A 21,800-nucleotide genomic window follows, 5' to 3' on the forward strand; every position below is an offset into this window, starting at 1 on the left:
ACCATTTCATCTTTTAACAAGCTATGGAAGGTAAATATTCAGGAAATCTAGAGCAAAGCCTGCAGATGACTCTGAAGACTACTGACTTTTCAGGACAAGGCATTTTAGGCATATAGAACATAGATTCCAGACCATCTGCAAATACTTGGAAATTATAACCAGAGATATACTATAAGAAATGCTGTCCAGTTGATGTTCACCTATATGCTATCAGCATTTCCCACTAACAGTTCCTACTATTAGATAAGATCTCATATAAAGGTTTCATTCTGTAGACCATGCTAATAGAACAAAAACATTGATTCATAAACCAGAGATCAAAATACTACCTATTTGACAAACTAACATTTTGAAAAATGATAGCAACAGTACTTGAAACACTATAATTACACAGGCAAAAAAAAAAAATGTGCCTAACATATTAAGAGATAAATAGACTAAATTGTCATTAAAACAATATATGAAATATATAATTTGACAAACATGGTAACCGATTTCACTTTGATTCTGATATGAACACTTCATTTGACTTTCATTTAGACAAATGTGGTGGGCTTATTAAACCAGATGCTTTAAATTAATTTACCTACTGAAGTAACATCTTGTAATTTTATAGTCTCAATAGGAAAGCAAAGATACCCTAGAGCCATAATGAAAGCAGCTGGGTCATTATAGTGATCTCAATCCTCCCTCATATTCATGGAGGTAGGATCAGTGACTAGTTAAAATGAATGAAGAAGTTAGCTCATGATGGGATATATGGATTCTCAACTGTAGTATTTAAGAATCCACATTATATAGTGGTGGAAGCCAACATTAATCACCAAGTCATGACTAGTCAATGACCAAGGTAGCCAGTTGCCACATACCCCATTTCACCTTGATTCTTTTGATAAATATTAGTGAAATAGAAGTTCTTGAATATAACAGTAATTTTAAATTCCAAAAGACAGATATCTATCCAAGTCTGAATCAAGCTTCCCAAATCAGCTTGACAGTGGACTAGACATCTCTAAGCTTATATTGAGCTTTTAATGATAAGTCAGTAATGCCTCCAATTATATTAACCAAGATGCTTTCATCACATCATCCTAAACTAAGAGGAGTTTTATTTTTAGTAAATGTAGAACTTTAAAATATAAATCTTTCCAGCATAAATTTTAGAAAACATAATAAAACTGACATTAGCAATATAAAATTCAGTCTGTTTTTGAGCCAACACTGACCTTCTGTTCCAAAAGTAATGTGTTTGTAGGAATTGCTGCAAAAGCCTTGTAACTTGACTTGGTCTTGTATTGCTAGAATGGGTAACCAGAAAGCAAGAGTGGAGATGAAAAAGGGAAGAATATGACAATTTTAGACAGATATACCAAGTTAAATGATATGTTATCAAATGAAGAAAAGAGTCATTATACTTGAACAACTTGCTTCTGACAAAAAAAAATTAGCTCACATGTTAATATTTTATTAGAATAAGAAGTAAAGAAATACTACAGTAAAATATCAGCCTAGAGATCAGAGGCAATTAAATGCTACACAGTTTCACAACTTAAAAACATCCATATCCACAAAGTTACATATAAATTTCTCATTAGCTTCATGCCCTCATAGGAGTACTTTACTATAAACGAGTAAGGTTTTTTTACCTAATCCTCAAAGGAATATTTTTTTTTTATAATGCCATAATTAACAAATAGTATGGCAATAAATTTAATTGAGCTCTTGATACATTTTTGTATCATTAATAAAAACAAAGATCATAATACATAAAATTGAACAACAGTTTTTTAACAAGCAAGGCAGTCAATAATTTTAATAAAATTAATAACCTAATAACTTCATAAAGGAAAAATGAGTACAAGCCCCTGATCTTAAGCTCATTTTTTTCTGCCTCATCATCATCTCTTGCACTTTCTAATACTATTATGTTGATAAAATAAATAATAAAACTTCCTAAGTTTTAAATAAAACAGTGTGATGCAGGTCAGTTTTTTGGACTATTCAAAGAAGAAAGGTAAGCATAAGTTAGTTGTAGGAAGCAGGATAAAAAGAATAATCAAAAGCTCAAATTTGATGTTACTCTGGGTCTCAAGTTGATTAAGTTCAAGGCTCCTATCTCTTCAAATGTCCTTGCTTTAGGCAGCTAGTGGCTCAGAGCCAACCAGGAAATTGGCACAGAGCACTAGGCTGTCTCAGATCCTTGGAAAGGAAACCAAAGGGTCTAATGAAGAAGATAGGGCAGTCCAACAAAATTAAACCTTGAGTTTATGAGCGTAATTAAAGTAACCTTCATTAAACTGGTGGGATGAAGCTAAGAGGATGACACATTCACTGTCCTAGGAAGAAGCTAAAGTAGAAAGAAAGTGCCAAACCTAGAGGAAGATGTCAGTGTTCAACTAGAAACAGAACACATGCTCTCTGTTCACTTTCTAAATTTTCTGTCTACTCTATTGGATATAATGGAAAGAATTTAACCATCTGATTCCTGGGTGCTCACTAGTTTGACACAGAAAATCGCCTTATCCTGATAATCACATTCACCCACACACATGCTCACTTACATACACTCACACACACAAATAAATGCAATTTTCTTTCATATGTGCACAGATTCCCAAATTCACATGCACTTACATAAAGACACACACGCATACACAATCACACATGTACAAACACACCTTCAGTAAAGCATGCAAAGATCTCAGAAGCTACATGCTTCTTTTTCTGTGGAATAAACTCTGAATGTTTATGTATGTTCTATTTTCTCTTTCATATTGCTCCTCTCCCTCATGAAAAGTTTCATGACCTTCTGGTGGGCTCTCTACTCTTCTGAGTCCTGCACTCCCACCTCCTACAAAGAAGAGCAATTGCTGGAGGCTATCTCAGGTCCCTTTGCACCCTCAGTTTCCACATGGACCCCAAAATGTTGTGGTCTCCAGACAACAAGGTATTTAAATAAGGATTGAAAATTCAATGTCACCTCTTCATGGGCAACAGGAGCTGTTGTTTATTATTAAGCAAATTATATGCATGGCCTCTTTTAATTTTATAGAAATCCTATAATTAAAGATTCATTAGGAAAAGCAGAGGCAAGTACAAGACTTGGGTATGATCTCTATCCAAATTCATCTTATTACATTTGGTTTCTCATTGTAAACTGTAAAGATAATGATTTTTATGTTATTTAATGAACAGTTCCTAGGTGTGTCATTTTTATCTTCATTCAAGTCACATACTAATGATAGGGAGTTCTTACTCGTGGGTTTTTCCAATTTGGTAGAGTTAATCCATCATGAAAATCTATTTGGATATGCGCAGTTCAACCAATGGATTCATTCAACAAAATATTTATTGACTCTATGACATGCACCAGTCCTCTAAGAACACATACATCCCTTCCTTTTCAGTCTGAAAATCTTGCTTATTGCTATAAAAGATACTTTTTGGACCCACTATCTTTCCTCTGAGTTCTCTCAACAATATTGTTAAACCCAAACATGAAGTTCTTTATTCTAATTTGGAACATATTTCTTCTTCAGCATTCGATGGCTAACCAATTTTATTAGTTTCCCTCTTTGGTTTAAAAATAAAATAAATGTAAAGTCTATTAGAGGGGAGATTTTATATTTTTTCTCTTTTTATCTTCAACAAACCTGGCAGAGGAAAAATGTTGGGCAAGAATTTGTTGACTTGAAATATTTAATGGAAGATTACAGAAAGATTCAGAGGATATTAAAAGACACAAATTTTAGTTCACTTATTGATCCAGCTCTAGACATACCTGGCTGATTAGATAACCTCTTCTCCACTGCAAGCATGCACTGAGAGCATTTCTAACATTATGATTCTGAAATCATTCTTCATGATGTGAATGTTTGAATTCATGGACTTGGATCCTTGTTCTGTTTTGGTTTTTTTGTTTGTATGTTTGTTAGCTTGTTTTTCCTTTGAAAAGTCTCTTTTCAAAGAGTTAAATTGTTAATTGAGTTAAATTGTACAGTCCCCCAATTAAAATTCAAATACTCCCTATTCTGGGAAAAAGGAAAACTTGAAAATCATTGACACTTGAGTGTGAATTATTACTAAGATCAACTTAGAGATGCTAGCTGGAGAGAGGCCAAGGGAATAGGACATGAACTGGTTAGTATTAAGTCAAGTGACACAGACAGCAGATGTGGAAGAATTGTGGAAAGTCAGGAGTCCTCAGAAAAGCACTAAGACCTTTGACAAGGGGGTGAAATAAAAGACAGTGAGATAAAAGAGAAAAAGGAAACAAGAAGGTAAATAAGTCTAGCTGCTGTTTTATCATTTCATACAGTGGGTCCGATGATTGCTAAATATTTGCAATCACCACATCCCAAGACACCATCATCTCTTGCCTAGCTGTTCACAATAACCAAAGTCTCTCTACTTCCCCTCTCATCCTCTTACAGTCTACTCTTAACATGACAGCCAGGATTGTGTCACTTGTCTATTCAAAACTCTCCAGTAGCTTTCTGTTTTCCTCAAAGTAAAAATCAGAGACTGAAGAGTGGCCTACAAGACCTCTGGTTCCCTGTTAGGCCTTCTTCTCACAACCTCCAAGTGCTGTCACTCACTTTGCAATCCCACACTGGCCCCTGCCTCTGCCCCTTCTTGCTCTGCTCTCTTAAGGAGCATCACCTATTTGGATGGTGCTTTCTCAGAGATGGTTGACTTATTATTTGGAAAGTTATTATTCATTGTTTCTCCTCCATCATGGAATATAGACTTTCTTTGAGCAGGCATTTTTGCATGTTTTGTTCGTGGTGATATCCTTACAGCTCTGAAAGATGTATATTGAGTATTTATTACCTATTTATTGAATGAATGATTCGTTTGAACCCAGACTGATTATTTTGAGTCACATAGATACATGTCAAATTGCTCATTTCCCAAATGCTAGGCAGTTCTGAAGAAACGGAGAGGGTTACATACCACTGCCACTAAGTCATCAGTGTGACGTAATTAGAAATTGATAAATGAATGAGAATATAATAAACATAATGCCAGCTATGAAGACTCATGAACTATCCAAAGCTCCCAGCAGTTTCCCTAAACAAGCTACACTTCCAAATAGTTTCAAGGCCAGGCCCACCACTGGAGGCCCTCATAATTAGAAGAGATCTTCAGACCTTTTACAAACCTCTTTCAGTGAGATTCGGATGTAATGGTCACTCCAATTTCTATATGAAATACCATGATGACTTACTAGGAGAAAAATTTAAATTATTGTATAAATTAAGGCAAAATATATTTGGAACCCAAACACAATCCTGTGGGTGAATTTTATGATAACCAGTCTTTCCCAAGGGGAAAAAAAGGTCTCAGACAATATAAATATTGATCAAATAGTAGCCTGAGGCCTGAGCAACATTCAGGTAGATGACTATCCTGCACAGGGCCATGACTCTAGAACAAAATAGTATTTTAAAACAGTATCCAATGTCTGGGCACAGTGGTGCCCACCTTTAACCCAAGCAACTCAGAAGACCAAGGAGAGTCACAAGTTCCAGGACAACTTCAGTAGCTTAGCAAGACACTGTCTCAGAATAAAAAATAAAAATAAATAGGACTAGAGATGTAGCTCTGTGGTAAAACAACCCTGGGTTCAAGCTCCAAAAAAAAAACTACATCTGAAATTAACATAACAATTGTTTCATATTAATGCAAACATTCAAACTATAAGATCTATCAATGAAAAAAAAAACATCAAACATGCTCTTTTTCTGAATTTAGCTCAGCATACTCTGGCTGTTCCATTTTATTTTAATATCAAAGGACAGTAGGGCTCAGACTTTGAACTAATATCTTTCAAGCATTTCTGTTTTAATTTGACAGCCATCTGTATTCTAGGACACATATCCTTTAGGGATCTGGGCATGAGTGAAGCTGATCTAAATCTGAAGCTCTTTGACTTCAAAAAGAGCCCTGTGCTTGGATTAGCACCACCCTGGAAGGAGCAAGTCAAGAAACAACTTATGAAAGCATAGAAATTCTTTGATATCACAAAGCTTTTGTCTCTTTCTTCCTATCATTCTATAAAATAATCATACCAATTTAAACAAAAGTCAAATGTCAAAAGAAACTAGGATATGATTTCTCTCTTCCAGCTTCAATTTTAATGATTTTCAAACTTAAGGTATAATTCTTGAAAATAATAGTTCGTAACAAAAAAATATAGACTGATTTTCTGATTTTAATCTAGGGAGAGAATATAGTCAAGAATCAAGTAGGAAATAAAGGTGAAAGGGAACAGTCTGCCTCAGAGAGCAACTATTTTTGCAATTATAAATTAACACATGATAAGAAACTTTTCTATTCAAAGAAATAGATTTTTTTTTACTGGTGATAGATAGTACTCATTCTTATTTTCATGTTCAACTTTAGCATATATTTCTATAAGCTTAAATTTTCTTAACTTGGAAATAAAGAAAATAAAACAGAAAGAAAAACCTAGTGATGAAAATTCTTCCATGTTGGGAGTAGCAAGGGAGTTAGGGGAAAAATAGGTCTTGAACACACGGGCCTTTAATTTATCAAAAGCCTTTCTGGATTCAGCATCTTCTGTGTTCAAAACAGGACAAAACAGGAACAAAGCACAGTGAACCACAAACAGAAACACTCTGAAGAGGCTTATGAGTAAAAATCACTTTTCACAAAGGTAATGAATAATTTATATGGCAGCAAGGCTTAAAAAATGATTTTCAATAAATTCAGAAAATAATAATGATTAGATGGCCAGGATTTTTAATATACTGCCATGAATTTCATAATCATGCATATGTATTGAAAAGTCATTAAGAAGGTCATTATACCTCAAATAAATAGTAATTTTAAATTTAGAATCATAGAAAAAGTTAATTTTATCCAATTCATTTGAGGTAAAAGTTTAACATACAAGGACTTAGTCTCTAAAATACATTTTAATATTATACAAATTGTGAATTCTGGTCACTATTCCACAATAATGATTTTTTTCTTCATGAGAATTATAAAGTAGGATAACGATAATTAATATGAGTTACTTTTTGTAGCAATAAATCATAGCAATAAAGAATAGGTACTCAAGAATTAGCAGACTTAAATTAATATAAATGTCAGCTCTGTATCAGATATTTGACCTGAACAAGTTATTCACTGAACTTCATTTCTTGGTGTATACAAATAGGGATTAAAAACATTACCAATCTCCTATGGTTATAAAATAGGCAAAAAGTTATGCATTTCAATTAATTTTAATTATTTTATCTATTAGATAGTTCTTGACTCACAGAAAGCATTCAATAACTGTAGCTGTAATTATCATTACCATTATTCAAATCTATTACTATTCAAATCTTGTCTCCACATACAGTCTTCTGGGATTATTTTCTGTATATTTGGTCAGGTTGTTTTCCATTTCTAAAATGCCAGTTCCTTTCCTCTTCATTAAGCTAAATCCTAAACATTTCCAACAAGACTGACATTTATAATACTTCCCCCACTAACCATATCCTGTAATAATATTCCTGTTTTATCAAACTCAGTCAACAATTACCTTATTTATAATCTAAATTACAAAATGTTAATTTTGTTGCATACAACTGGCCCTCTGTATCCATGGGTTCTGCATCCAAAGATTCAACCAAAATATTAAATGCATTTGGAAAACATTATGTCTGTACTGAACATGTATAGACTTTTTCTTGTCATTATTCCATTTAAAATACAGTGTGACGGTCATTTGCATAGTCTTTACCTTTTACTAGGTATTATAAGTAATCCAGAGATGATTAAAGTCTATGGGAAGATGTTTTTAAGTTACATGCAAATTCCAGGTCATTTAATTTGAGACTTGAGCATCTGCATATTTGGGTTATCCCTGGGTGTCTTAGAACCAGATCAGGCAGAAATATCTGTACTTACTTTCTAGTTTTATTGTAGAATTAATAGCTCTACATTGTGCATATGTATTTTTTTCTGCTGAATGAAATTTAATTGTTTAATAATTATCTCTTCCTTCCCTTTAAAAATCATGTGTAAAATGGTAGACATATAGTAGGTGTTTAACATGATTTTTAAGTTGAATTTTATTGCAACATCCATAACAAGATCATATGCATTGCTTTATTTCTCCAACCTTACTTTAATCATCTGACTAGTGACAAAATTAAATACACTCTCCATGATACTTCAAAGTTCTAAAACTGCATTATTTCAATGTGCTGATCTAAAAATTTCATAATTTCATAATTTTATTTTATTTACATAACAACTATCAAATTCTGCTTTTATATGACCTGCATTCTTAGTTCTTTGAGAATAGTCAAGAAGCTGGCATGCCCTAGAGTAAACTGGCTTCCACCGGGAGAACTGAAGCATGGCCTCACTCCTTGAGATGTTCCTCTCTCATATTAAAATAAGTGCTTTTTTCACATTCTTTTTCAATGGACAGCTTCAGAGCATTTAAAAACCAACATATCTCTTCCCTTAATTCTATTTCTTTATACCTAGTTTATTCATTCTTTTTAAAATTCATAATTAAGAAGTAGTGTTTATAGTAAATCAAATCAAATATAGCCCTACATGTATATAGCTTCTCTATATTGATTTAACTTGCTGTATTAGAAGCAATAGAAAATCAACATTGTAGGAGGAAAAGAAAGTTAATAACTATAAATTAATGTGGGCAAGAGGAATGAAAAGTTTTGAACTGGCTTAGCCATGTTATCGTATCTGTGATATTATTCCCCTGTAGATTAATTCTGTCAACTGTACTGTCATTACAGGATATTTTGATGGATAATAGGGTCCCCATTATTATGTAATAAGAAATGTATCATATCCAAAATCTCAACTAGCTGCTTTTTATTCTGTCATTGGGACCAATGCTATAATTCACATTATGCCAAAATTAAAAATGCCCTTGGAGTCATACATAAAAGAAGTTACCTTAAGAGGAGGTCAGATCAAAGGGTTTCACAGAAATATATAATTGTAGACAGACCATAATTCATCTCTACATTCAAATACACCAAACTCTAGGACCTCCCCACATTCTTTCTCCACTTCCTCATAGGAGCAGAATAAATGTCATAATTATTGATCTTCCCCTGAAAATCCATATTTCAAAATTAGCATGCACCATGCAAAAAATACCTTGGGTTTCTTGTTTTCAGGGCCTGTTGGCAAGGACAATGCACAAGGTGAAATCAGCTCCTTGGTTCTTGTTAGAGAGGTGGGAAGTGATGTGGTTGAAACAGGTGACATGTGGTTGGATTTTGTGCTTTCAGATTTCCTGATTCTTGAAGGCAATGAACCACTGCCACAATTTGGGTGCAGTGCTGAGGGACTGAGCTGGAATGCCGGGGTGGGAAGAGCAGCAGGAGGGAGTGAGGAGGACCCCAAGTTGGGAAGAGAGGCACAGCTAGCACTGGAGATAGCGGGTGCAGGAAGAGCTGAGGGATTCAGCCCCTGACCTGATGGTTTATATGATGCTCTTTTGGATCTGTCTATCAGGTTTGAAAGGGCAGGGGATGGATGGAAACATTTCTCTGAAGAGGAGGGCATGGTGCTATGATTAATAGGAGGAGATACAGAAGATAATGCAGAGGAGTCTAATGTAGAAGGGTTTGAGCAAATATTTCTGGGCTTCTCTGAGCCTCTGAGATCCCCATCCTGTTTGCTCTTTGAAGAAGAAAAAGAAGAGCTTGGTGGGACAGGAGGAAGATCTGCAAAACTAGATGCATTAGTTTGTAGCAGAGAGAGCATTGTACCACTCTTCAAAGATGTGGGAGATGGTGTTTTCTCTACATTCATAGAAAGGAGGCCGCTATTGACAGGTGTAGTAGGAGAGAGGGAGGACACCTGAAAGGTGGGAGTAGACTTAGTGAAGAAAGGGCGGAAGGACTGCTGGGCCAGCTCAGAAACCAGGTGTTCTGCTTGCTCTGGAGACTGGGCCCTCAGGGAGCAACTTGAGAGAGACTTTTTAGGTGTCAGTGGGGTTTGCTTTACCTTTTGGTCAAGGGCGAGAGTGGAAGAGGCCAGGGAGTTGAGAGAGAAGGTGGGGCAGGATGCAGGGGACACAGGTCTTTGGTGAGAAGGGTTGGACTTGAGGATAGCAGTGAGAAGGGAAAGCCGGGAGGGCACTGGGGATTTTACCCCTGTCTTTGAAAGATTTCCACTAGATGACATTTGGCTACAAACAGTGGAAGAAGAGCCGTGGAAAGAGGAGGTAAGTGGTTTCGGACTTGGAGAGAGTGAATGCATGACAATGCGGACTGGTAGGTACGAGGCTGAATTCGACTTCAGAGAAGCACTGGAGGAAGGTGAAGGAGAAGTGGTTTTCAGGCTTTCTTTGGGGCTAAGGACATGCGAGGTTAAAGGCGTTGTCTTCTTCAGAGCTTCAGGTGCCAGTCCAGGGTTTTGATCTGCTGCACTTGGACTGGATAGATTAGAACCTGGCAGTTGAGTGGAGTGGGGAAACGGCAATGTCCAGGAGGCGCCTTGCGATGCAGAAAAGGGTGAAGAGTGAGCGGTAGTTTGAAAATACGTAGCCGTTTCTTCTACCAGGGCCCCACTGACATCCAGCCTCCTAGTGTGGAACTCCTCTAGGACAGAGGATCCGTCGAGGTTAGCTGGGACAGGTGGTGTTTTCTGATTAGTTGGAGAAACAAAGGAGAAAGCAGGTGGTTTACAGGCAAGCTGCTCAGAGGTAGTGGGAGAAGAAGTTAACTAGAGGAGAAAAACAGACAGATTGAAATAGGACATTATTTATGAAACTATCAAAATATTCTTGTTACTGTGTCACTAAGCAAACAGTCTTTCCACTAGTTTACACAAAAGAGACGCCTTAAGCCTCCATGAAAATGAAGGAAATTGTGTTTTGCTAATGAGGTACTGCTTTGAATTTAAAATAAGATATAATAAGCTATGAAGATTTGTATTCTACACATCACTGATTCCCGGGTTTGAAACCAATATAAAATTTTTGATATATTTCCATTTGGAAAATAATTCATTGACCCTATCTAAAATATTTATCTTAATCTGGAATTGTGTGATTTGGAAAGATATAAGTCATCATCCATATAAAATTTCAAATTTCACTTTAGAAAATAAAATAGATTTTCTACCATTGGATGCATATAAACCATACTGTGAGAATAATGACTACAATTCTAAACAATTAGCATACTTAAACTGTTTAAAATTCTAGACACTTAGACAACTTACTCTTACATGTCATGAACCTAGAAAATGTGCCCAGAATTCAAATGACAAAGCGCCCAGCACCAACACAGAATGATAAATTGAAAGAGTCAATGCAATGTCCAGAATAGAAAGGGAGCTTTAGATTATTCTCCCTAATTACTTGCCAGAATGAACACTTAACAGTAACATTTAATGAACATTTAACAAATGATTTGGACTGTGCTGGAAGGAAGAGGCTCTCTTTGATATCAAAAGAAGCCAGAGTACTTATAATTCATCTGAAACAAACAACCCACCAATTCCACATCAAATAAAGATGCAATAAAAAAACAATTCATGCTTTTCTAACAGAAGCTAGAGAGAATGTGCAAAATAACCAGTTGTATATATTCTTGTGCTATTTTAAAAGTCATCTAATACATTAAGGCAAGTACTGAAATCATAAATAACTCAAAAATCTTGTAAACAGAGACTTCTCTTCAAAATAAATTCAATTCTGTCACTCCATAAAAGATAAATATGCATGTCTAATAAAGAATTTGGAGAATATCAGTTATTCAAATACTAATTGCATTGAGTACATAGGAAGAAAATGTATATGAATATAACCATTAAACAGCAAACTTTTCATTTATAGAGTAAAAGATATTTCTTGATTTTGCTTTAGAACATTTTAAGAAAGTTTCCATCAAAATGAATGCAAAGATTTTTATAACATATAGTTTTGAGCTCTAAAACCACTGAAAACTGACAAATTAAAACATCTCTTCATCACAAACTTTTTATTTTGAGTACATATACTCAAGATATTCCTTTCTTTTATGTGTAAATCAATATGCATATTTGCAACACAGTATTTTTCCAAATAAAAATTTTATTAAAATGACATAACCCAGAATGTCAGAAAATCACTGATAATTGAAAATCAAGCAGAATTCCACCAAATTGAGAAAGAAAAAGGAACAATTCATATGCACAAGTTTTACTTAGAAACAACTCTGTTTTGCCAGTGTTTATGTGACTGATTCATGTGATTAGGAACTACATTTATATCCAAATATCAGAGTAATGCTTGTGTCACTACAAGAATAACATTTTATTTTGAGTTACATAATTACTTGTGCTTGAATTAGTATTTAATGTTTAAGAAGTTATCTTCTTAGAATTAGCAGTATATCCAAGGCCTATTTGTTTGTTTGTCTATTTTAATGGTGAGTGAAAGGTTTTGTCCAATTGTTTCCATTATTGATCTCTCCTCACAAGAATGGAGCCTTTCCCAGTCTCTGCAGTTGTCTTTGCACATTGAGGCATGCCTAGAGTTACAGTTTGGTAAAAAAATTTGTAATTTAATACCAACAACCACAAAACTCCCAACCCTTTCAGTCATGTTGTTTCCAGAGAACTCATTACTCATCCTGATTATCTGCCAAAATGTCACTACGTAGGATCTTAGGTTCATAATTTTGAAGGACTCATTCAGAGAAAAAGCTGTTCCCTCCAACTTCCTAAACTTTTAATTACCAATCTTTCCACTATACTAAGCGATACTATATTTAACATGTTACTCAGAAATTTACCATACTTTAAGATAATTGATTATTGAATAATTTCTGAGACACTGAAAAGCCTAATATTTATTATTTTGTATTAATCTATATGTAATTTCATTATATTTTATTCATAATTAGTTACTATACATTCATTTCTAGCCTGTAAATACACAATGATGTATTCTAATTTATACAAATATAAAATGTGACACCATTGGTTTATAAAATTTCTAGGGGTGAGGTTTCATTTTTAATGGAAAATATTCATTTCCTTGGCTTCCTCTCATTAATAAGTTTGTCTTTTAAATAAAGGGTCCACACATGAATGAACAATATCATATAGAAGGAAGGAAAGGGCATATGTCAAATTCTCAATGATTCAGAATCATCCTTCACTTTACCTCTTCCCTGATATCTCCTGCCAGTGATGATATTCTTCTTAATTAACATCTACAAATTATTTCCATCCCTTTCTTCTATTGTCCAGGTTTGTTACTGATGCTGTAATTACTTCCTCAAGACTATTCTCTGCCTCCTTTGCCATTTGGTTTTTACCCCAACTTTGTTGAGTCCTTTGCTTAAACACCACTATAGAGCCACCTATGACTGCCGCAGCATTCTTTAGTAGTTCCTTGAGCCCATTCACCTCATACGTACCCCAAAGTCATTCTCAAGACTCTCTTCTAGAAAGACTGTCTTGAACTCCAAAATACAATCTCAATAGCCTCAGTGACAAGATGCTTGCAATGTGCTGCTCTCATTGTGTAAATGAACTCAATCATAATTCAACCCTGGAATCTTGTATCATAGAAACCCTAAGTTATTTGAGTAACCAATAATTGTAAAGCTGCCTTATAATTTTACTAAATCAAAAATTAACTGCTTTTATATATATTCACTTTTAATGTATCTTTGAGATTCCAAAGTACCTGAATAAAAACTGAGATGATTAGATCTGCTATCTGATGCTGTGAATAGGGTCCCAAGGTTTGGACAGCTCCCAATGTGTGCCTGTATAGCTGTACTCTTCCTCCTGAGTCTGTACAAAGAAATCCTAGATTCCCCATTTTTCCTAACCATTATGTTAAGGTAGGTTGACCTACCTATTGATCTGTCCTCTACTCTCTGGAATACACAAAATTCTATAGGGAGATTCTCAGCTTTCTTACCTAAGCAAATTAAATAACGTTTTCTGCCATTTCTACCTGTAGTTCTTCCCCATTTAACTCAGCACCAGATTGAACTTTTGAAATCTAATCAATGTTCACCTATGCTCAAGGCTTTGTTGATGCTTTTCCACCAGGAACTAAATATTTTTTCTTTATGAAAGAGCTGTTTTTTGCTATTTAATCTCATCTCCTAACTTCCTACTGTTTTTCATTTTAGGTTTCAGCAGTACTTGGTTCAGACGCAATCTTTTGGCCAGTATTACCAACCTTCTAGCCATCTGGACCTCTTGCCAATCCACTTGGCAAATCCTCACTCTTAAATCAATCCCACTAACTCTCATTATGTTCCTGGACATGTTCTACTTAAAGCTGCTCTGAGAAAAAATTGGTAGCATCCTGTTAATCAACTGGATCACTGCACATGACTTACAAACTGTGTTCTGTGTAAGGACACAGCTGAAAATAGGTGGGGCTTTTCTGTACCTGTGTAGAGGGTCACCTTCCTCCATTCACACATGGGGTAGGTGAGGCATAACCGAAAGGTTTCCTCACAAACTCAAAGGCTACAGTCCAACCTGAGTCCCTTGTCTCTCATCTTTTTTGTTGGAATTTCTTTTCCTTTTCTCCTGTTCGGAACTTGGTTTCCTCTCCTGTCCTGCTCTTCCAAGGTACTAATAGTCTCCACAAACTTTAACTCACCACTTCCCCCTTTGACTTAGCAGATCTATATTTCTTCTTTCCAAGGAAAATTGAGATTACCCAGAAACCAGATTTTCTAGATTCACTTTCATTCTCCATTCTTCATTAAGAAGAAATAGTGACCTCTCACTTTTTAAAAGGTATATTCTCCCTTTGTACTTTGAAACACAGCATTTCTGATCTTCTTAGGGATCTCATTTTATGAGTTATCCCCCATGTCCTAGGTGCTCACCTTTGTATATATTCACTAACTCTCTCATCCTGACATAAATCTAAAGCAGAAATATTTTCTCTTTTAAAAATATAATAAAGATCATTGTGGTAGACAGTAAAAATGCCTACAATATTCTATTCTTTACATAATAAAAGCAAAGTCCTTTGCCTTACCCCTTAATCTGGGTCAGGAGAACACTAGCAGATGCAATACAAGAAACAATGCCTTGAAACGTACTTGTACATTGGGTTAACTGGCTTGCTGGATACAGAACATCATCATGATATAAATGAGCCTGGGCTACTCTATTAGACAATGTGAGACCACATCTCAGCAGACAAATAAACAACCACCAGACAGTTCACCAGCCATCAACCAACCCAGAAGCCAATGGCAGACACATGGGTGAACCCAAGGCAAAGATCAGTCAAGCTTTATGCACACCCATGGAATCACCAAATTGAATACTGCCCAAATCTTTGACCTGCAGATTTTTGAGCTAAATAAATGGTCTAGTTTTAAAATGCTAAATTTTCACCTGGTGTGTTAAGTAGCAAAAATTAAACTGATCAAAATGAGTGCACACACATATACACCAAAATGTGTGTTTCCATAGTTACAGGCTCTTCTTGGTCACATCTGTACAATATAATCACCGTATTGATTTCTTTAATTCTTGTGGCCAGCGTACCCTAAAATGACCCCTCTAAGAGTTTCAGCCTTGTGTAATTCCCTCCTCTTGAGCCTGAGAGAAAACTGACTTGATTCTTAACTAATAGAATCTGACACTGGTGAAGGGATTTTTCAGATGTAATTAAGGACCCTAAACAGATGACTGTAAGTTAATTAAAAGGGAGATAATCTTGTGTGGGTGTGACCTAATCAAGTGAGCTCTTCAAAAGGAGATTAAAGGGTTAGAAACAATGAAGCAGATTCCTCTTTTCTGTTGCTCAATTTAGGAAGCCAGCTGCCTGAATTCTACAGCTTCATGGAAATAAATTCTGCAGACCCCATAAAATAGCTTAGAGGTAGATCCTTCCTTGATTGAGACTCCAGAGAGAATGCAACCTGACACCTTGATTTCACCTGAGCAAAGAACCTGGTTCATTTCTTGATCTATAGAAACTAGAAGAAATAGATCATATTTTTAATATTTTTCAAGACACTAAATTTGTGGGTGATCTGTTATGCAATAGAAAACAAATGAACTTCCCACTGACTTCTTAATCCCCTCACATTCTCTACATAGAAACTGTTATCACCAAGGTGTACAATAACTTCTTAAAAAAAAAAAAAAAAAAAAAAGCAGGCACTTGGATTCCTTATCTTTTCTGATTTCTCCATGGGTTGATTCTTTCCATTTCTCTCTCCAAGAAATCTTGTGTTCACACTTCAAGTCTCAGCTCATACAACACTGCAACTGTCCCTTTTATCCTTTTATTCTGCTCTGGACTCTGGTCAGTGAGGATGGCGAGAACAGTGCCTATGACATCTGATTCATGCTCAAGTTCTGACATCAGCAAGTGAGGAGGGCCTCCTCTTAAAAGCTGCTGGAATTCACCTTTCTGCTGAAATTCTCAAAGCAACTTGATTTTTTACATAAGTACTTCCTTTGCACTTGGCTAATGGTAAGAGTTAATCCACCCAGAGGGAACAAGAAGACATTATTCATTATTCAGAAATGCCAGGAGTTCTGTCAGCATCAGAACAGAGCCTGGGACCTCCCATTGAGTTAGAAAAATTCTTCTAAGTGTGTCCAGAATCATTCACCATGGAAGGAGACAAAAAGGACAAAAAGAAGGAATACTCATCCTAAGCAAGAAGGGAAATGGAGCGATGGTAGAGGGAAGATCACTAGAGGAAAGTTGTTGGAATAAATCAAAGCACTGGATCAGAGAATTTTCTCTCAATTGAAAGAATGAGGCCTCTAAATCTTTATGCCCTCCTACTGCTCAGAGCAATTTGATGATCAAGAGGGTCTACCTCAAATCTGTAACTACTTGAATTACCTTGCATCTATTTGTGTAAGGTCAAACTTCTTTGTTGTTGATGTTTGTTTGTTTGTTTTGCTGTCAGGCTCTAGTGGCTCTGCTCCACATGCAGTCAAAATCTTCCAGCTGAACATATGCACATCATTTCCTGGCACTTTAATATAAACATGCCATGTTTCAGGAAGTACTTATGGCATTCCAAGTCACTTCTTTCTGCAGTTAGCAGAATCCCAAAGGGAAGCTGAATACCACTTCTTTCAAGGTCTTCGCCCTCTGAATCCCTGAGGTTAAAAGCAGTGGATGATTTGTTTTAGTGAACAAAATAAGCCACATCACTAACTGAGAGAAGAGTCCTAGTCTACCTTCCCTGCTCTGTTATAGTTTTCTCTCAGCTGTGAAATTACTAAGAAAGTTCATATCCTAAAATCTGTGTCTTATATCACAGGATCATGTGAAAAGGAGGATAATTTATTCAATCATTCGTGAGATATTTTCTAAGCACCCACAGTGTTTCAGGCATTGTGTTAAATGACAGAGACCAGAGATGATAAAAGGACTTTTATCATTGGGAGGTTTACAAATCTAGGTGAGAGAGACACATAAAGGCTACTGTAATATAGTGTGCTGGTATGAATTGGATATTCTATTATAAATTGAGGCCTAGGGAATACCAGGAAGGTTTCTATGTCTAATGCCTTATACAAATACTATGTTGTTATTTCTTTTCTGTGGATCCATGAAGTCAAAGTACAGTTATATGTCACTTAATGACAGGAATTCTTAAAAGTGCACCATTGGGTGATTAAGTCATTGTGCAAACATTATAGAGAGTACTTATGCAAACTAAGATAGCTACAATGACACTAGGCTAATTTTTTGATGATATATATATAAATATATATAAACATATATATTTAAATATAATTTTAATATACTATATTTTTATAGCATACTATATTTTTATAATATAATATATATATTATATATTTTGTGTGTGTGTGTGTGTGTGTGTGTGTGTGTGGTGCTGGGGATTGAACCCGGGGCCTTGTACACGCAAGGCAAGCACTCTACCAACTGAGCTGTATCCCCAGCCAGATACTAGGTTAATTTTAATGGAACCACTATCATATATGCCATCCATCATTGTTATGTAACATGAAACCATATTTAATAAATATATATGCTGATATCCAAGTTTCCCTGAATTTTATATTAAAAAATTCTTATTTATTTATTTGCATATATGATCTCCATCTCAAAGAAGGTTGATATCAACACTTCACAAAAGGGGAAACTAAGATTCATGATTTCAAGTAAGTTGCTCAAACCAGCATAGCAACTAAATTTCCTGAACCGCTGTTGTTTTCCTCTATTACACCCTCTCTCATACCACAAACCTCCTCGTCCTCACCTTCCACTCATGTCTCAATATGATTTCTGTCCTTATTACCACACTCACACTGTTCCCATCTAAGGTCATCAAATGACATTCTAATTTCCAGATTTAATGTGCTTGAGGGGGCTACTTGTTTCGTGAGCTTGTTTTATATTTTCACTATAGACTCTTCTTTTTGTGGAAATCAATTTTTTTTATTTTTGAATAAATATTTGCTGTGTTGCCCAGACTGACCTGGAATTCCTGGGCTCAGGCGAGCATCCTGAGTATCAACTGAGACTACAGGTACACATCACCGGACCTGGTCCCTTTACCTTTTCTTGCATGAAATTCCTCTAATTTCTTTGATTCCTTCTACATCTTTTTCATTGGCTGTTCTTATTTTCACAAGTCTTTTAAATTTTGCGACTTCCTAACTTGCATCCGCCATCATCTTTTCTACATTCTTTTCCTGAGTTGCTATCTCCACTCCCATCACTTCTACTTGAATACCTAAAGTTGCCATCTCCCACCTCTCTCCTGTGTTCCAGATTCACATTTGCAGCTGCTTTCTAGGTATCATGACACCAAAGCTGCTCAGGGTCAGCATCAGACGTCCAATCTCCTCCTGCCCCGCTTCGAGACCCTTTATTCTTTTCTCTATGAATAGTGTCAGCATTCATTCAAAGTACTTGGTTATAAGCTTCATTCATGATTAATTTTTTTCCATTTACTGTCAATGAACAAGTCCAACTAGTTCCACCCCCTTATGGTTTTCTTCTTGTTCCTACTGTCACTGTTTTGATACTAAGCTTTATCACAGCTCCTTTAGACTAAGTGCTCCGTCTGTTCTATGTATATTCACCTCTCTTTCAACTCTAATACTATCCATAGATAAGACAATCCTTAGGCTTCTCTATGAACACTTAAGTCTCCTATTTCTGAATTTAAGAGGATTTTGATTCAACTACTTACTTTATAAGGCATTTTCATGTTTCACTTACACTTGTAAATTATTTAGTGGTTTTTTTTTTTTAACATAAGGTACTTTTGCTTAAATATGCCATCCCAAAGAATGTCTTTGAGACATATCAATCCACAATATTTTTATCACTATGTTCAAGACATACTATGCATTACAGGGCAGAATATGTTTAATAAAAATGAAATAAACATGAACTTTACATTTAAAAGTCTTTACAATGTGTTAGGGAAAATAATATATATAATTAAATAGTTATAATACATTCTGGAATGTGATAAATATAAAATTGGTACATAAAAATGTCATCAAAATTACCCTGAGGGAGTGGTCTCTCACTGAGGGAACCCAAGCAACTTTGTTAAGGATTGATATCTGAGCAAGGACATCAGAGATGAGCAGAATGTAAATGGTTAAATATCCTTTTCATATACCTTATTGAAGCCCATTTATGTGCAAAGCACTACACTAAGTACTATGGATACAGAAATGAGTAAGAGACATTCCTTGACTTCAAATAGTTTCCAGTCTAGTAAGAAATAAAATCAATTATTACAACAAAATGAACAGGAATTATGATGGAGATTTTTTAGAAAAAGCTATAAAACAATAAATAAAATCATAAAGATGGAGAAGGAATAGCAATAGCTCCTCACAGGGAATGTCTAAGAGAAGGTCCAACTTGAGCTGACCACAGTCTCAAGCAGCCAAGGACAAAATTTAGATGGTTTTGGGAGGAAAGAATATTCCACAATGTAGCACAAACAGACCAATTCACTAATAAAGTGGGGGGAAAAAAGTCATACAAAACTACTTTGGGAGACTTGCAAAGTGCTGGTTTAGTAGATCCTCAAGAGGGCATCTCAGTACCAGCTCATGCTCCCTTGTCAGGAGTCAGGGATCTGCTTCCACTACCTACTCTCCAAAGTCAGCCTCTGCATCCCCACCTTCTAACTAAACCTTGACAAAGTCACCTTCTATTTTATATACCAAATTATCTGTGGATGGTTGAATCTTCCTATTTTTTTTTTTCTTTTAAAATTTCTTCTACCTGCCCCTTTCTCTATTACTGCCACAGACATGGATGTCCTCCTCCAGTAGAGGGTGTCCACCTTAAAGAAGTTTCCAGTCTTTCTGTAAGTTTTGGAGTGGAATACCCCCCACACACACACCACACACACATACATGCCAATGAGGACAGTTCCATCCTGGTGGCTTCCAGAACCACAAGATATTTTCTTTAAGACACATGGGGGAAATTATTGTCCTCAGGTACACTTATTTCCTGGGTTAGTCTTTCACTACTCTTTTATTAGTTTAAAAGCAATATGTCCAACTCTAATAGTCATTGAATGTATCCTCACTAGATCTTTCTAATGTTCAAAATGCACTTATTAATGCAACCAATTTCACCAAGTGTTCTCTTTTGACACCCATCAACACAGCTTTCACCAAGAATTTTATTCAAGGTGATAGTCTCCCAAATCCACTTTGTGTTACAAATTCTTTCAGCCAATTCACAGTATAATTGTATACCATTTTTATCTCATCATCTTATCAATGCTTATACTGTGGTGATTTATGATCTTGAGATTTGTGGGTTTTAATACAGCTCTCTTTGAAAGTTTCAAATACCTTAAACTGGAAGGCTTTTGCAGACAGCCCTGGACAAAAGACATGTAAACAATTTTCTTTTACTTAGGGCAAGAAGACAAAACCTACCTGTCCAAGCTTTTGCTGAGAAGTCATCCCATGAGAAATTTCAGGATGTGATGAGGCCTTGACATCAGTGCCCCTTATTTTGGGACGCACCACGTCAGAGACCAGACTGGAGGAGATTGCCAGAGACTTGGGCCGGGCCGCTGTATTGCCCATGCCCCCTGGGGGGCCTTGCTCGCTTTTTCTGCTTGTAACTTCATCTTCCCCATCAGAGTCCACAATAAAGACATATTCTGCTTTGAAGAGGTCACTTTGCTGCATGCCTTGAGGTTGGTTTGTTTTAAGTATGCTTCCTTGTATGTTCTTTCCACTGGTCTCTGATGGATAAGTCAATGTCCCTTGGTTTCTCTCTTCTTGGCTCTCAGGATTAAAGGTCAGGTAGTCATTGGAATTAGACTGTAAAACAGAGATAAAAACATTGACAATGGCTTGAAAAATGCCTCTTCTTTGTTAACATGCACTGCATGGTTTTACTTGCTTATCAAAAGTCTTTAAAAATGTATTTTAAAATCAAGCTGACTTGAGCGAGATTGGATTGAAGTTAATGGTTTAATTTACTAGCCCACCTGTTTTTCATGGTCCAAGCCCAAACTAATTAGGACCCATAATCAAAATCAACTAATGAACCTAACTCCTTCTAGAAAATCATAGTACGATTTTGATATAGAGAAAGAGAGCAAGCAATGTTGTCTAAAAAGATATTCACAAAACAAATGGGGGTTAACAAAGGCTTAGTTTAATGGTCAAATAACCTGTATACCCTTCATAATCCCAGAAAGGAGGGGAAAAAATTCCACTGAAAGTGTCTACAATAATATAACACCCTCTCAAAATCTGAAAGGAAAAGTAAAATTGGAACAAAATGCAGAGATAGTTACACAAAACAA

At 35.7% G+C, this 21,800-nt stretch overlaps 1 protein-coding gene across 21 annotated transcripts in view; it reads right to left on the reverse strand.

Moving 5' to 3' along the window:
- MLIP (muscular LMNA interacting protein) overlaps positions 1 to 21,800 on the reverse strand; it is a 233,480-nt gene that overhangs the window by 91,784 nt on the left and 119,896 nt on the right. For 12 of the 21 annotated variants that reach the window (XM_079147617.1, XM_079147631.1, XM_079147614.1 and 9 more), the window contains 3 exons: positions 20,917 to 21,309; positions 9,160 to 10,734; positions 1,227 to 1,298 (listed from right to left, as the gene is read on the reverse strand). In XM_079147617.1, coding sequence (XP_079003743.1) covers positions 1,227 to 1,298; positions 9,160 to 10,734; positions 20,917 to 21,174 — 1,905 coding nt within the window. In that variant the 5' untranslated portion in view covers positions 21,175 to 21,309. The remainder of the gene's footprint in view (positions 1 to 1,226; positions 1,299 to 9,159; positions 10,735 to 20,916; positions 21,310 to 21,800) is intronic. The other 9 variants (XM_079147623.1, XM_079147622.1, XM_079147620.1 and 6 more) reach the window with 3 other exon arrangements.

Source organism: Sciurus vulgaris (assembly GCF_902686455.1).
Source record: "Sciurus vulgaris genome assembly, chromosome: 7".
Classification (NCBI taxonomy): domain Eukaryota; kingdom Metazoa; phylum Chordata; class Mammalia; order Rodentia; family Sciuridae; genus Sciurus; species Sciurus vulgaris.